Source organism: Cariama cristata, unplaced genomic scaffold (assembly GCF_000690535.1).
Source record: "Cariama cristata isolate BGI_N322 unplaced genomic scaffold, ASM69053v1 scaffold9376, whole genome shotgun sequence".
NCBI classification, from domain to species: Eukaryota; Metazoa; Chordata; class Aves; order Cariamiformes; family Cariamidae; genus Cariama; species Cariama cristata.
Genome location: NW_009622738.1, coordinates 26385 through 41670, shown reverse-complemented (window position 1 = coordinate 41670; position 15286 = coordinate 26385). Strand labels below are relative to the sequence as shown.

The window sequence follows — 15286 nt, the reverse complement described above, 5'->3', positions numbered from 1 at the left end:
TGCTCATCTAAGTTGACTGTTTTCTGACTTGTTATTATTGAATGAGCATGAGTCATCCTCCTGATTCTGACACTGCTCCCTGCTGTTGTATATAGAAAGACAGAATTGTTTTGGCCTGGTAGTAACTTGGTTTAAATGTTACTGCCTATATTCATTAGCAACTCTTTTTTTCTTTTTGAGATGCATGAGAAACAATCCACTAGCACATCTGTCATTCCAAGAATACCTTATTTGTTCTGGTTGAATATGCACTAGACTTCTTCTAGATGAAAACAGATGAAAATCTACAAAATAAGAGCTTACAGTCTGTGCATGTTTGCTCCTAATGTCCTTAATGTTATCAGTCAGACTTTAGATGGTAGTAGCTACCCATATTTGTTTTGATTGCCCCATATTCCCTGTTGATTAAATGATGGGGAGATGTTATTTCCACGTAACAAAATGACTGTTCCTTGCCTTTACAATTCTAATTTACAAAAAAAATATTCTTCATTGAACTGCACTGATGTTCTCTCATGTTCTTTATCCTTCAAGTTAATCTCTGCACAAACTTTTTGAATGTGATGATTTCTATCTAAAAGGAAGGCATTCCTCCAGTATTCTGTGATAAAGTACTGGTATAAGTATTCATTTCAGAGAATGATGAGAAAAAACCCATCCTTTTAGTTGTAGTGATAATAGCCTTAATTTTTCCCCTTCGATGGATTTCCTTAGTTGGGGAGAGCTGGAAAATTGATTTCTTATTGATTTCATGATTTTTTTTTTCCAGAACTGCAAGTGGCCTTTTTGTTAAAATGAACTTTTTACCCTCTTCTTTCTTCCTATTTCTCTGTCTTGTTCTCTTTGAAACATTGTTAATGTTCCCTAAAGAGAGCCCAGACACTAGTCTGTCATTGTCACTGCCAGCAGTTTTTAATTTAAAGCCACCATTTCCTGTTCCCCATGAACAAGGGTGTGTTTAGAGATCTTAATTATTAGAAAAAAAAAACACCACTGAGCAAGGCTTGGCATGATTTGTAATGTTTTAGGTAGTGTAGAGGTTTTGGCAAAGATTGCTTTCATTACTTTTATCATCTTGTGACCTGTGATAGTAACTTACTATTTAATATATTTGAAGAGTGCATATTTACATGTTGCCTTTGGTTCTGTTCATGAAAAGTTTCCGCACTTCGCACTGAACAATTAGTGTTACTAGTGCTGCTCTTTGGATTTGTATCAACTGTGGGCACTATCATTGAGACAACTGCAGGCAGAAGCTCTCTTTAAGAGGAAATGTGATGTGGTGCTGGCTTAAAGGAATTTATTAATAAGGTTTGAGATTTTTACAGAGTAACTTCATATTCTTTTCGGAAGATCTGTCTTGTAATTCTAGCTGTTCTGTTATTTTGGGGGAAGATTCTTAAGACTGAAATTAACAGAAGTCAGGACGATCGTTCTTGGTACCTTCCTGATTGATATTTGAAATATGTTGTATGGAAAATACCTGTAGTTTAAGAGGACTTTGGCATTTTCAGCTCATTTTTTCTACATTTTTGTTGTAAGCACAAACTGTACAGCATACTTTTCGTCTTTTGATCAGACTAGATCTGGTGAGAATTAGTTTTCTATGTTATCCTGAAAAGTAGAATAATAAATAACAGGAACAAGATGCTCCCATTCATGGAATGAAAATATGATCTTGTTTGGGCTTTTGTTTTTTTTGGAATGGGAGTGGAAACATGACTTCACCAGTAAGTTCTTTCTGATTACCAAGTACCTTTACGAAGAGCTATTTATAGACTTATGTAATTGGAATACAGAGGGGAGTCTGTTGTATAGCATTTGGTAGGTAGTAGGAATACAAATGCTGCTATCCATGTGAAGAAGTATAATGGCATTAAATACAAAAATGAATGCTTTTATAAATACCTGAAACATGCATTTTTCGTGCTGATTTTTCAGCAAATAAAATATTCTTATGAAGGTGTAATTCTTCCTGTATTAGAAATCTGTGTAGAAATTCTTGCCGGTGAATCTGTGATGTGCTTTAGTACAGGATATCTATGCATATTTAAGTTCTGTCTTGTGTATTTTCATTATGTTTGTGTAAAAATAACAGAATCATAGAATGCTTTGGGTTGGAAGGGACCTTTAAGGGTCGCCTGGTCCAACCTCCCTGCAATGAGCAGGGACATCTTCAACTTGTTCAGGTTGCTCAAAGCTCCCTCCAGCCTGTCAGTCTTTCCAGGGATGGGGCATCTACCACCTCTCCAGGCAACCTGTGCCAGTGTTTCACCACCTTTATTGTGAAAAAATTCTTTCCTATATCTAGTCTAAATCTAGCTTTCTTTAGTTTAAAATGATTACCCCTTGTCCTGTCACAACAGGCCTTGTTAAAAAGTCCCTCCTTATCTTTCTTATAAGCCCCCTTTAAGAACTGAAAGACTGCTATAAGGTCTCTGTGGAACCTTCTCTTCTCCAGGCTGAACAGCCCCAACTCTTTCAGCCTGTCTTCACAGGAGAAGTGCTCCAGCCCTCTGATCATCTTCATGGCCCTCCTCTGGACCCACTCCAACAGGTCCATGTCCTTGTTCTGAGGACCCCAGAGCTGAAGGCAGTACTGCAGGGGGGGTCACACCAGAGCGGAGTAGAGGGGGAGAATTGCCTGCTTCGACTGCTGGTCACGCTTCTTTTGATGCAGTCCAGGATATGGTTGGCTTTCTGGGCTGCAGTCCCACATTGCTGGGTCATGTTGAGCTTCTGGTCAACCAGCACCCCACAAGTCCTTCTCCATGGGGCTGCTCTCGATCAGTACAGGCTGGGGGATGATGTGATACCTGGGATTGCCCCAACCTGGGTGCAGGACCTTACACTTGGCCTTGTTGAACCTCATGAAGTTCACACAGGCCTACTTCTCAAGCTTGTCCAGGTCCCTCTGGATGGCATACTGTCCCTTCAATGTGTCAACCGTACCACTCAGCTTTCATTTTGAATGAATTTAATTTGTTTTCATTTAAGTCAGCATGATACTTTATAGTACTGAAACATACCAGATGGCCAAGGATGTCACCTAGATGCTAAATAAAGAAAACATTTATTGAAGCCACAAGGTCTGTGTTTCAGAAAGAAAATACCCAAGTAGTGTGGATTTAATCTAAAATGTAAAACATTGTACCTTGGCCGACCTTATTTGTAACCTTCTGAGTTTTGAAATACCGTATGACTAAGAGAATACTGTGTCAGGCCTAATTCAGGGAAAGCTCTGCAACATACTTCAGCTGGCCCTGTCTAATTGCTACTTCAAGGAAATAGTACACAGTAAACAAATGTTTTGCAATTTGAATCTCTTATCTCTTAACAGAACAAGCCATTGAAAGCAGCTCTTTAAACCTATTCTATTTTTTGCAGCATGTTGCACATGAAGTTTATCTTGGTTTTAATGTAAATTTTTGGTTTTATAAATGTAAATACAGCAATAAAAAGGAAGAATTTCTCTTTTTAAGCAGATTATAGTAATTGCAGCAGCACAGGTTGATTTTTTTAATGCTAAGTGATAGGAGTCCCACGTATAAACTACAAACCAGAACTCTTTTTCATTTGAAACCTGTAAGAGCCACTTTCAACAATATAATAATGCAGGGCTTAATTTATGCAGTAGTCAAATTTATTAACACTCAAAATGGTGAACAGTAATGAGTTCTGGGCAAAATTGCTCTGGAAGAGAAATGCTAATACTAGAAACACTGAAGTCTCGTAGTGTGGATCTCCCCAAAATTTTCCTTTTGTTCTGCTGGACATCTTGTTAAGGATCATCCTGTTTCAAATTTACTTTGTTCCTTTGTCTTCAAGAAGTCATAGTTACACCATAATTTCAGAGTAGTCTATTTTCCCCTTTTCTTTCGTGATCAGTGTTTCAGTAAAATAGTTATCATGAATGTGAAAAATTTGACTGCTTAAGAATTCTCCAATGTTTCTTTAGTGGCAAAGCTTTCCTAATGTTAAAAGATGAATTTCAGTCCTCTGGTTTTATTTGTTGTCACTGCTGGGTGAACACGGTTTTAAGTTTGGGAGCCCCTTTCAGGGATGACTGGTTCACAGTTGGGAGATTCTGCAAGAGGAGACCAAATGTCATGTAAATGTTCTGGAACAGAGCAAATAAGTTGGCTCAGACAGCTTCTGCTGTTGATCAATGCCTGTATTGTTAACAGATGTCTGTGTATTGCATCAATAAGTAATAAAGTGCTTGTTCATAATTGTGTTAACAGATGTCTGTGTATTGCATCAATGAGTAATAAAGTGCTTGTTCATAATAATTACCAGGAGGCAACGGTTTTGTGGGTTTGGTGTGTGGCTTATCAAGGAAAATCCATATCCCGATCAGATGGGCAAAGAAAATGCTAAGACTCTATTTTAATTTTTAGTTTCAAGACAGTGAATTACTGAAAGAAAGCAATGCATTTCCTTTTCAAGTGGGACTATTTATCCATGGATCTTTTTGCAAGAGACAATTGGAAGAAACCTCATTTCTTCTTCCAGACCTATGAATAGGCAAATATTCATAGACACACTTCTAGTCACTGCTGGGAAACAATCATGTTCACTGATCTAGTGGTGAAGCAGTACTGATGAGCAGATTGCCTGGTTTTCTATATAAACCGTTTTAAATGACTGGAAGAAATACTAAAGACTCTTGGCAAACTCTGTTTCTTATCAGTTGTTCTGAGGATGTAGTTGGCTTCTGCTATAGAAAGCTGTCAGGTTCCAATCATGGAGGTGCTGTTGTCTAGAGTTAGACAATCCGTCATCTGTCATCCCTATCTAATGGATACTGCTAGTCGGTTTTGTTTTGTCGTCACCGAAAGATTATTAAAGGTTCCTTTTTTTTTAGAGTTTGTTCTTTCATGAGACTTTATCCTTACATTGCCAGGGTTTGATACACACATATTCAGAAAACATGATATATAAGATGATGCCTGAATTTAATTTCTGTGGGTCCCTATATCTTCAAAGTGTTTTCTTGGTAGATAGTTCTCATCTGACAAAACTCCACAAGATAACCCTAAATATCCATTGAGGTCTTTGGCATATTTGGATAGGATTGGATACGAAGATTTCCTAGGAATCAGTACAAAGAAAATGCTGCTTCTGCTTTTCATGTGTTTAGCTCAGTTATTGTTTCATCCAATAATAAACCTAAATTGGTGACAGTTTCTTTGGATTTCTATAGTTCATCCTTCTCTGGGAAAACACAGCATCATTGTCACTTGTTTTTATCTTAAACTTCTGTATGGCTTGTAGCTGGAGTTAGTGGTTGATTCAACTTGGTATTTAAGTGCAGTGCTATTATGGGAAGAGTGTTACTATAGTGTATACTTAGTGTGGGTAATGTAGGAGGAGTAAGAAATCCTTACTTTTAGTTTCTTAATGCATACTAAACTCCCACAAGTTGAAGAGTATACGGTGGGTATTCAAAGTAGTAAAACTATCATTCTTACTTGTCTTATCTCTAGGAAATTTTTTTCCCATCCATAGTCTACATAGAAGTCATTGTTCAGGAATAAGTTAGCTACCTAAGTCAGTTGCACAGTATTTATTCAGATGTTTTGATTCCCAAGATGCTTCCCAGAGATTTTTAGAAGACCAGTAGCTCACTCATCTCAAATTCAAGTACATGGAGACGTGAAGCATTTGTACTGTGTCTGCAGAAGCCAATGTTAACTAAAAATCTTTTTGAAGCACATTGCCAATAGTTCAAAATAGCTTAAAACTAATTATAGTCTTAGATGTATATGGCCTCCTAAATGGAAGTAGTCTCTATTAAGATCATAGTTTTTACCATTTCATAGTGTAGGTGTGTCATACACATTTCAGGAGAGTATCGTCTTTCGTATTTAGAACTAGGTTACTACTTTGTTTCTGGAGTGTGCTTACAGTTAATATTACCTTTCTTTTACTTTGTTTCAGGAGTATGATGATGGTTATGGAACTGCTTATGATGAACAAAGCTATGATTCCTATGATAACAGCTATAGCACTCAAGCACAAAGGTAAGTATGCAAATCTGCTGTAACTAAATTTGTAATATTCTACAGTTGGGAAGTTAGTTCTACTTAAAGATTTTTTCAATTTCATCTTAAACAGCAAAAATGTTGTAAGAGGCTTATTAGAAATAACCCCCAGCGTTACTTCTCTGTAGTGTCACGTAAGTATGAAAGTCAAGTTACTGAGTGGTTGAAAAAAAACAGAAATGAGAACTTGAAACGAAGAGTTTTAGTGATGTGAAATCATAAATCAGAAACTTTTTTTAAAATTCAGGAAAACTTAATTCAGGTTCATTTGGGGGGGACGGGCAGAGAGGGGAGAGAAAAACCAACTTTATAAAGTGTATTAAATCATCTCAAATAGAGCTGATTGCATTTTCTTACTACTTAAACATGGTTATATTCCAGTATTTTACCTTTATTTAGGTGTAAAAAAAGTACAGCATGTTGTTTGTTTTACTCCTTTGTGCAATTGTCTTTCTGATAAATTCTAATCTCTTGCCATTTGTGTTCCTTGCTCCACTTCATTCTCAACAGTATTTTTAAGCACTTCTGATTTATTTTCTTAATTTTGCTTTCTTCAAAGCAGTTGCTATTTGAAAACTTCATGAATTACAAGGAATACTAATGTGTCCCAATGATGGGAAAAATGCTGTGGAGTACAGACTACTTGTATTAGGTGGTAGTTGAACTTAATGGCAAATACCACATGATACATTATTTAGCAGCTTGGCCGGTCATCCCCACTATTAGCTACTACTAATGTGCAGATCTGCAAAGGGAACTTTTGTGTGCCTTTTACTGAGTTGTAATTTATTCTCACTCTTTCTGTTAGACCAAGCATTCATATTTTGATAAATAGTAGATTTTGTAATGTCACTGAGAATTTCTTGAAATTTATGGCAATAAACTTCAAATGATTTAAACTAGAATGTTGAGAAAATGGTAAAATAAAGTACTGTAGTTCTGCATTACTGCTTTGATTATTTGGGGTGATTAGACTTTCAAACCTTGCCCACTGGGAAGAAGATGACAGTAGGAAAGAGACATTGGTGGATATCATGATGTTGATATAGATACTACTTAGATTGTTTTACCTTCTGCTGAATATTTAAGAGATTTTTTACAATGTAGCCTTACCTGAAATAGTACAGTACTGTTCACAGCAAAGTTGAGAACAAAACTGATTACACCTGACATCTGCTTTGCTGTAGTGTTGACACACCTAGCTTAAATTTTGTTGTATAAATGAGTATTTTCCTGTGCCCAACAATTTAGTCAATGTGAAAAACCTTAGTGGAAGATTCAAGTGTCATTATTGTTGACAAGTAACAGAATGAAAATACCTTTGTGTCTGATAGAGTCTTGTAAGCTACTGAAAATTGATAAAAATAATATGATGTAAGAAACTAGCAGTGTAGGACTTCCAAAATATGAGGCTCTAGAATGTTACATTTAGAGAGCAGCTGCTGGTAATCTTTTTTTCCAAAAAGAAAATTACCAAAATAGTCTTCAACTTTTATGTTGGTAATTCTGTTCTGTTTTACTGCTTCTAGTGTTGGTAAACGGGTTTATTGCATGCAAACATTTGGACTTCATTACAAAGTCGTTTGCCTGAGCCAAAACTAAACATTACTTGGATTTTGTATTTTTTTCCATGTTAGAAGTTTTTCACCAAGATTTTTTCCTTTGAACTCAAATAAGCAAAAAGCACATCTCCCAAGAAACAAAATTGCTCTTGTAAAGGAGTAATATGTAAGAATATGTATAGTATTCTTAGACACAATATGTACACGTGCCTAGCCGTCTGGAAGGAGATACTTCATAAAATGATTGCTCTATATTTTACCTGTAGTTTCACAATACATACAGTGTTAGATTTTGTTGAATCCATTAGCTCCTGAATGATTACTTCACTTTTTCCCCTAATTTTATTAAGTGCTGCATGGTAAAAGAAAACAGGAAATTATTCACTTGTACGTTTCTCATGGGTCATCAGCACTCATTTTCTGGCATATTTTCTGGGTTGGCAAAAAGATTTCTAGGATTGTACTGGCAAGCAAAAAGTAATAACTATAAACAACCATCTGAGCTACCTAGAGCATCATTCCTATCCTTAATCTGAATATCAAATAGTAGCCTATATTGCAAAATGTCATTTTGTAACCACTAAGAGATACTTACCATATTTAGGTGCATTACGATGCCCTTACTGTGAAGGAAATTGGGAAAAGTGTATTGTTTTCGTAGTTTAGCCTTATACTGTTCTTTGTATTTTTCCCTCATAAAGAATGAAAAGAAAATATATTTGCGCATAGAGGGCATTCACATGTTTAAAATACATCATTTAGTAACTAGCATTTGTAAATAACTTTTCCTCTTTCCTTTTGTAAGTTGAAATTAGTAATCTTAAAATAATAGTATTTCTAGTATGTCTTCTGATATTCTCTAGAAGTTTGTGAGACTAAGATACTGAGTATTAAAAAGGAAATTTGAGAAATAGCTAGTGAACTGAAAAGATAGGATTGCTTCTTAAGTTATTTGCAGGAGTCTTTTCCTGCATTTCATCAAACTTAATTTTCACAAGTGTACACAGTATGTACAATGTGCATGTGTGATGCAGTGGAGACGATTGAAATACTCATTTTGGTTTTAAAGTTTTTGCTTATTTTAGTGATTCCTTTGGTAAAGGTGAAAATTCTCCAAATTAGACCATTCAGTACAATGCAGCATGACTCTTCTCTATTGTTTTTAATTTTGATGTTTCTAGTGTATTTCCCAGAAATAGTCCAATCTGGACTTTTTTAGTCCAGAGATGGAGAAGGACTAGGATGGGCGATACCTTCAGATATGAAGAATAGCACACCGTATTTGTGCATTAAGGAAGTTGAGATTTTGTATGCCTTTGCAAACAGTTCTTCCTTTCTATAACCTAACTGCTTGCTGCTACCAAATCATGTGTGTTTAAAAGTTTAAAGGCATTTTATTTGACATTGTATGAGACTGTATCCTTGCTTGTGCTTAACAACCTGAAGTTCTAGTTAAAAATGTATCACAGCACTAATAGGGAGAGAAACAGCAGAAACTTTTCTCCCAAGTTCTCATCTGTCTTAATGCCCTGTAATCCTATAAAAAAATAGTTTTTCTTAAAAATATTTTCTTATTCACAGTTGTTTGTGCAACAAAGCCCCAAATAGTGCTTCAGGATGTCTTTTAACAGAATTATTTTTTTAATGGTCAAAAAGATTTAAAAAATATCCCTTGGAGCTGTACTGAGCTTGACTAGATATCTTAACAGATTTTTTAGAAGATGTGACTAAATTATATGTATAGTTTTTGCAGAGGATTGCAAGATATTTTTACCAGTATAAACTTGGAATGATTAATCAACTGGGCTGTTCATATTGTTATAAAAAAACCAAAGCAATCTAAAATTAATTTAAGTGTTTCTCAATTTCTGAAAATCAAAGGCTAGTATATACTTAAAGCAACCAAGACAGTTTTACCTTAATAGAGCATAATGAACACTGTCGAAAGCTATGATCGTTTATGGTTGATACTCAATGCCTAGCTAAGGAGAGCAGGAGGACTAGGCTGAATGTTACTGTCATGCAGGGCAGATTTCACGTTATGCAGTCAGTAATGCCTTCATGAAATTTCTTATGTGCATATATAGTAATTTAACATGTGCAGTTGTATGCCAAAAACCTTTCTGGGATCTTATGGTAGAATGTGAACTGCAAGTGTGAAAAAACTCCTGGTGCTGATATTTGCCTATGTCAGATGAATGTATACTTGTCAGCTTCCCTCACCAGCACATAGGCATCCTGACACAACCTAGGTGACTCTTAAAGGACTTATCCAAATCTGTCTAGAACAGTAGTTCTTTACTTGGATTTATTGCAGAAAGTAGTGAATGTTTTAATGGCCTGATGTTGCTGGTAGACCAACTTTATTATGAAAAATCAGAGAGGAATATTGTGGAGGAAGCAGGAGCGTTTAGTTGGGTCTTCATTTAAATTTGTACATCAGTTTAAAGACTTTCAGCATGAAAAAAAAATCTATTTTGAACCTCCAAAATATGTTTCAAATTGAGCAAAAGTGCTTTTGTCCCTTAACGGCTCCATACACAATTTGCACAAGTGTTTGCAGAGACAATAATAGGGCAAAGGGGAATGGATGCTAATAAATCAGTTGTCACTGTCAGTTCACTGTTTAATGTTCTCTAGAATACATAAGATTTATCACTGAGGAATTGTAGAATAATGGTAGTGTATGGAAACAAAGTCCACCAGGGAGATGTACTACATCATTCGGATTTAGCTCTGCCATCTGCTTAATAGCATTGAGATGACTACAGAGGTACTTATGATCAACCATTCATAGCAGTGACAGATGCTGCAGAGAGTTAACATGCCAGGGGAAGAGGTTTGTTACTAAAATTCGGATTATGTGACAAGGTTGCCGAGAAAGGAGGCTGAGTTTGTTACCTCTCCAACAGCATTAAAGGTTTACTGTGTGCTTTTAAGTTTACTATCAAGAGAAAATGGCTAACACAGTTACTGTAGTACAAAAATATGTGGAGAACCCCATCTGTCTGCTTTGCAGCACTCAGAAGTTTCAAATAACTTTGAAGGCTTGTCTGCCAGCATTTAAAACTGGATACTACTTTTCCTAGAAAAAAAAAACCACTCTTGTCTAGCTTCATTGGTTTTTACCTGCAACAGAGATCAGCAGTCTCAACTATAAAAGGAATAGTTTGTGTAACTACATGCCAGTGTCTGTTTAGGGGCAAGAATAAGCATTCATATAGTAATTAGTACATTGTATGTTATAACTTATTTATAATTTTAAAACTGTTTTAGATCTTCAAGCAGGGTGATCTCACCTTCACTCCATTGCAGAAGTTAATCTAAATGCAGATATAAAAGGGCAAAGATTAGGACTATTGTAATTGCACGCTTTGTCTACAGTTTTCTGCAATGTCTTCTGGTTTTCACACTTGCCTATTAATGCTCTAGATTTATCTCAGCAACCATTGTCCCATTGGCTTAAACGTAGTGTTTCTCAGTTGCTGCTCTTGCATATGTAACAATAATTGCTACCATTTTAAATCATACAAAGATGTGATACATTCAAATACCTGCAAGTTGCCTGTAAACTTTACAGCCATCCAGTCAAGCTAGTCTGAATTGAGGGAACCGTCAAATTCTCTTTATTATACCTGTATTCAGTGCCTCTAGTTCACTGTGATTTTTTGGTTAATGTGTTGGGAAGTGAGAAGTACATGCTGCAACTTTATTTTAAATTATTGTATCTAAAAGCATAAAAAGATAACTCCCCATGTGTTCATTCCTAAGCATGTTAAAAGCCCAATGTTATGAGTGTCATGTGGTGAGACCTTTACTGTTTGTTTCAGCAGGGACTGATACAAGACATAATTTCTTTAAAGTAGGGTAGATTGTGCACAATGACCCTGTGGTTTGAAAGGTTTGAGGAAGTTTGTGTTCTGTAGCTTGTGGTAGTTACTTAAGAAAAAATTAACTGGGTGTCAGCTCAAAAAGAGGACTAAAAAAAAAACTCACCTTGAAATTGGGCAATGGCCATTGTCCAACTGATGCCTCAACAATACAGCTAAATTTGAGGTTTGAAAGATGCAAATCTCTAATCTCCGATTTTGTGCCACTCCAAAGGCACCTTAAGTTTGGAGAGAAGCTGATTCCTAGTATGTAGTTCTTCCTAAGACTCAGAGATGTGGTCCTCCCCATTTTCCATTAGGAACTCCAATTTTCAGGTGTATTCTTAAACTGTGCTTAGTAGTCATACAGAAGATGATGACATTGCTGTTTATAAGAAGAGGATTTTCATGAAGAGTTGAGTGTATGGATTTGAAATTAGCTTATGGAAGTGTTGCTATTGGTATTTGAAAGTTAATTGCTAACATTTTGTTTGTGATGCTCAGTGTTTTAAATTTACATTGTTAAATTTGTCAGCAATCATGCATTTCCAGGGTGTATAAATATGCATTATATGCAAAACAGTGGCTGTTACTGTAGCTTTTCAAGATGTAATTCTTTGGATTTTAATGCTAGTAGCTGTTTGTATTTCATGCTCTGACTTAAATAAATCAATCCACAGCAGTTTGATTTCTGGGGATAGTGCAAATGGCTAGTATTTAGTAATTGTTGCTTATAAACACCTGGTATGTATGAGCTTATTGGAGGTTATAATTCTGTGTAAATAAAGCCTCAAAAGCATTAGCATAAACAAGCAAATGTAGCTTTTAACTGAAAATTCATACCATGAGGATTCCTGCTTAATTTTTACACTCATATTATTGGAATAGATTATTTTCTGCAGTTTTTCAGATCTAGTTCTTCAGGTTTAGATAGATGTTTTCCTCTTTTGTTGCATGTTAAAATGTGACAAGATAAAATACTCAGAAGTACCTCAATAGCACAGGTGAGTTTAATTGAGTCTAGCATATGTTTGATTTTTTAAATTAGTTTACAGAAATCTGGTCTGAAACCTCAGTAAGCAGGAATAAGACTAAGGCAATTCAAGTGTAATGATGGAAAAAACTTACTTTTAAAGGAAAAATTAATCTTAACGTAAGTATATTGCATGCTGCACTCATAAAATTGGAAAAGGTTTTAGAATCCTTGTCATGTTGACATTAGATTACTTCACTATTTAAGAAATGTTAGGATTACTTTTAATTTATGAATTATACTTGATAAAAAGCTTTTTAGATGCAAAATTAATTTTGGTTTTCTTCATGGCTTTGCTATTAAATTTTACTATGAATATGCCTAAGTGTTTAGAAAACAAGCAAAACTGCATTTAAAAGTAAATTTAGAAACCTGTTGGAGAAAACTTATATGTGGTGTTATGGTGGTACAGAAAGTAGTAACGTGAAATTTTAAATATTTGAATAATCCAAAAAGAGGAATTATTTCCTAAAATTAGATTATTCATTTTGCATGATTGGTTTAATTTTACTTAGGTGATTATACAGCATCAAACTGGGTGGTTGAATTACCAAAATATAATTAAAGAGGATGAGTATTTGGTAGGATTTGGGATTTTTTTCCTTGACTAATTACACAGGTGAAAACATGAGAAAAGGGTAGGTCAAATAGGATCTTTTAAGAAGTCCTTAATGGGAAGAAAAACTCATTAACAGTGAATATTTTTTAAATATTAAATGCTGTATTGTAGTTATCAGCGGTAGCTTGTGGAATTAGTTATACAATTAAGATATTTTAAACTATGAGTGCTTCAATTTAATTACAGTATTTTTTTTAAAAAAGTACTTTAAGCTTGGATGATGGAGGAAACAAAGAGGAAGGAGAATATCTAGTTGCTTGGCCTCAGCAGGATGCTGCAGTGATGCTACTAGATATGTGGTCTTTGGAGACAGAACTTGGATAACGAGGCTACCGAATCTTACAAATTAAAGTTGCTATTCATTTAGAAATAAGTTTCTACTGGTTTCATTAAGAGATACCAAGATAAGGAAGAGAAACTAAATAGTCTCTCTGACTAGAGAAAGGACAGCATCGTAAATTCACACTTGCAGTAGATAGCGAAGAATGTGTATAAGGAAGATTTATTTTCCCTGGTGTGCGGTGCAGAAGGAACTTCACTGGAAACTCACACTTGGAAGCCAAAGTCTGTTATTTGAAAGATAGACATGAGAAATCAGGCTTCATCGGTTCAGAAGATTTTTGTCACAACACCTTTTTGTAAGATGAAGATTTTACGCTATTTGGCTGGTTGACAGTCAACATACTATGTCTGATAACAAGCAGTAATTGAAAATTGCATTTTTTTCTCTTAGACTACCCTATAGAATTTGGTTTGCTTTCAAGGGAAGAAAGAACTTGCCTCTTTCCGTTGGTGAGGAAATATCTGTTTAATTGGACAACTTCAGAAAAGGGAGATAGTTGCAAGAAAACTTTAAATTGGTCTTATTTGTTTCTCCTGCTTGTATTTGATTTTAGAAGAAATACTGGGAGCTGTAAATTGTACTTTTAAGCACAATTTTGGCATCATACAGTGGACAGATGATGAAAAATACGGTTTAGAAACCATCAGAATTTGAAATTTATCATGGTGGAAATGCCAGGTACAATGTGCTTGGAACATAAGTGTTGATAAAAGGAGTAGAGCCCACACAAGCCCAGCCAGCAGGTCTTAGCAGTTAAGTGAATTGAATTATCTTTAAGGAAGAGGTCTGCCTTACTATACTTGGAGAGGCAAGGCTCAAACGCTGCCTGTGTAAGGGGCGTTAGAGAAGCACTGGAAAGATCTCAAACATGATAATACATTGCTTTTAAGGTCTGACAGATGCTTATGATTATGCAGCCCTGAAAACAGTTATATTATCTTCTTAACCAAATACATTCCTTAGAATCATAGAATCATTGTGGTTGGAAGAGACCTCAAAGATCATCAAGTCCAACTGTATACCTGATGCCACCATGCCTGCTAAACCCACTAAACCATGTCTCGAAGTGCCACATCTAAACGTTTTTTTTAACACCTCCAGGGATGGTGACTCCACCACCTCCCTGGGGAGCCCATTCCAATGCTAAATGACTCTTACAGTGAAGAAGTTCTTTCTAATGCCCAGCCTGAACCTCCCCTGGTGCAACTTGAGACCGTTTCCTCTTGTCCTATTGCTAATTACTGGGGAGAAGAGCCCAATCCCCACCTCTCTACAACCTCCTTTCAGGTAGTTGTAGAGGGCAATAAGGTCTCCCCTCAGCCTCCTTTTCTCTAGGCTAAACAATCCCAGCTCCCTCAGCTGCTCCTCGTAAGACTTTTTCTCCAGGCCCTTTACTAGCTTTGTTGCTCTTCTCTGGGCATGCTCCAGCAGCTCAATGTCCTTCTTGTAGTGAGGGGCCCAAAACAGTATTTGAGGTGCGGCTTCACCAGCGCGGAGTACAAAGGGATGATCGCTTCCCTGGTCCTGCTGGCCACACTGTTTCTGATACAGGCCAGGATGCTGTTGGCCTTCTTGGCCACCTGGGCACACTGCTGGCTCATGTTCAGCCGGCTGTTGACCAACACCCCCGGGTCTTTCTCTGCCAGGCAGCTTTCCAGCCACTTGTCCCCAAACCTGTAGCATTGCATGCGGTTATTGTGACCAAAGTGCAGGACCCAGCACTTGTTCTTGTTTAACCTCATACAGTTGGTCTAGGCCCATCAATCCCGTCTGTCCAGATCCGTCTGTAGTGCCTTCCTACCCTCACGCAGCT

The 15286-nt window shown here is 36.3% G+C and overlaps 1 protein-coding gene across 1 annotated transcript in view; it reads left to right on the top strand.

The window, feature by feature from the left end:
• KHDRBS3 (KH domain containing, RNA binding, signal transduction associated 3) overlaps positions 1–15286 on the top strand; it is a 67450-nt gene that overhangs the window by 39718 nt on the left and 12446 nt on the right. Inside the window, exon 6 of the mRNA XM_009702454.1 lies at positions 5944–6026. Coding sequence (XP_009700756.1) covers positions 5944–6026 — 83 coding nt within the window. The remainder of the gene's footprint in view (positions 1–5943; positions 6027–15286) is intronic.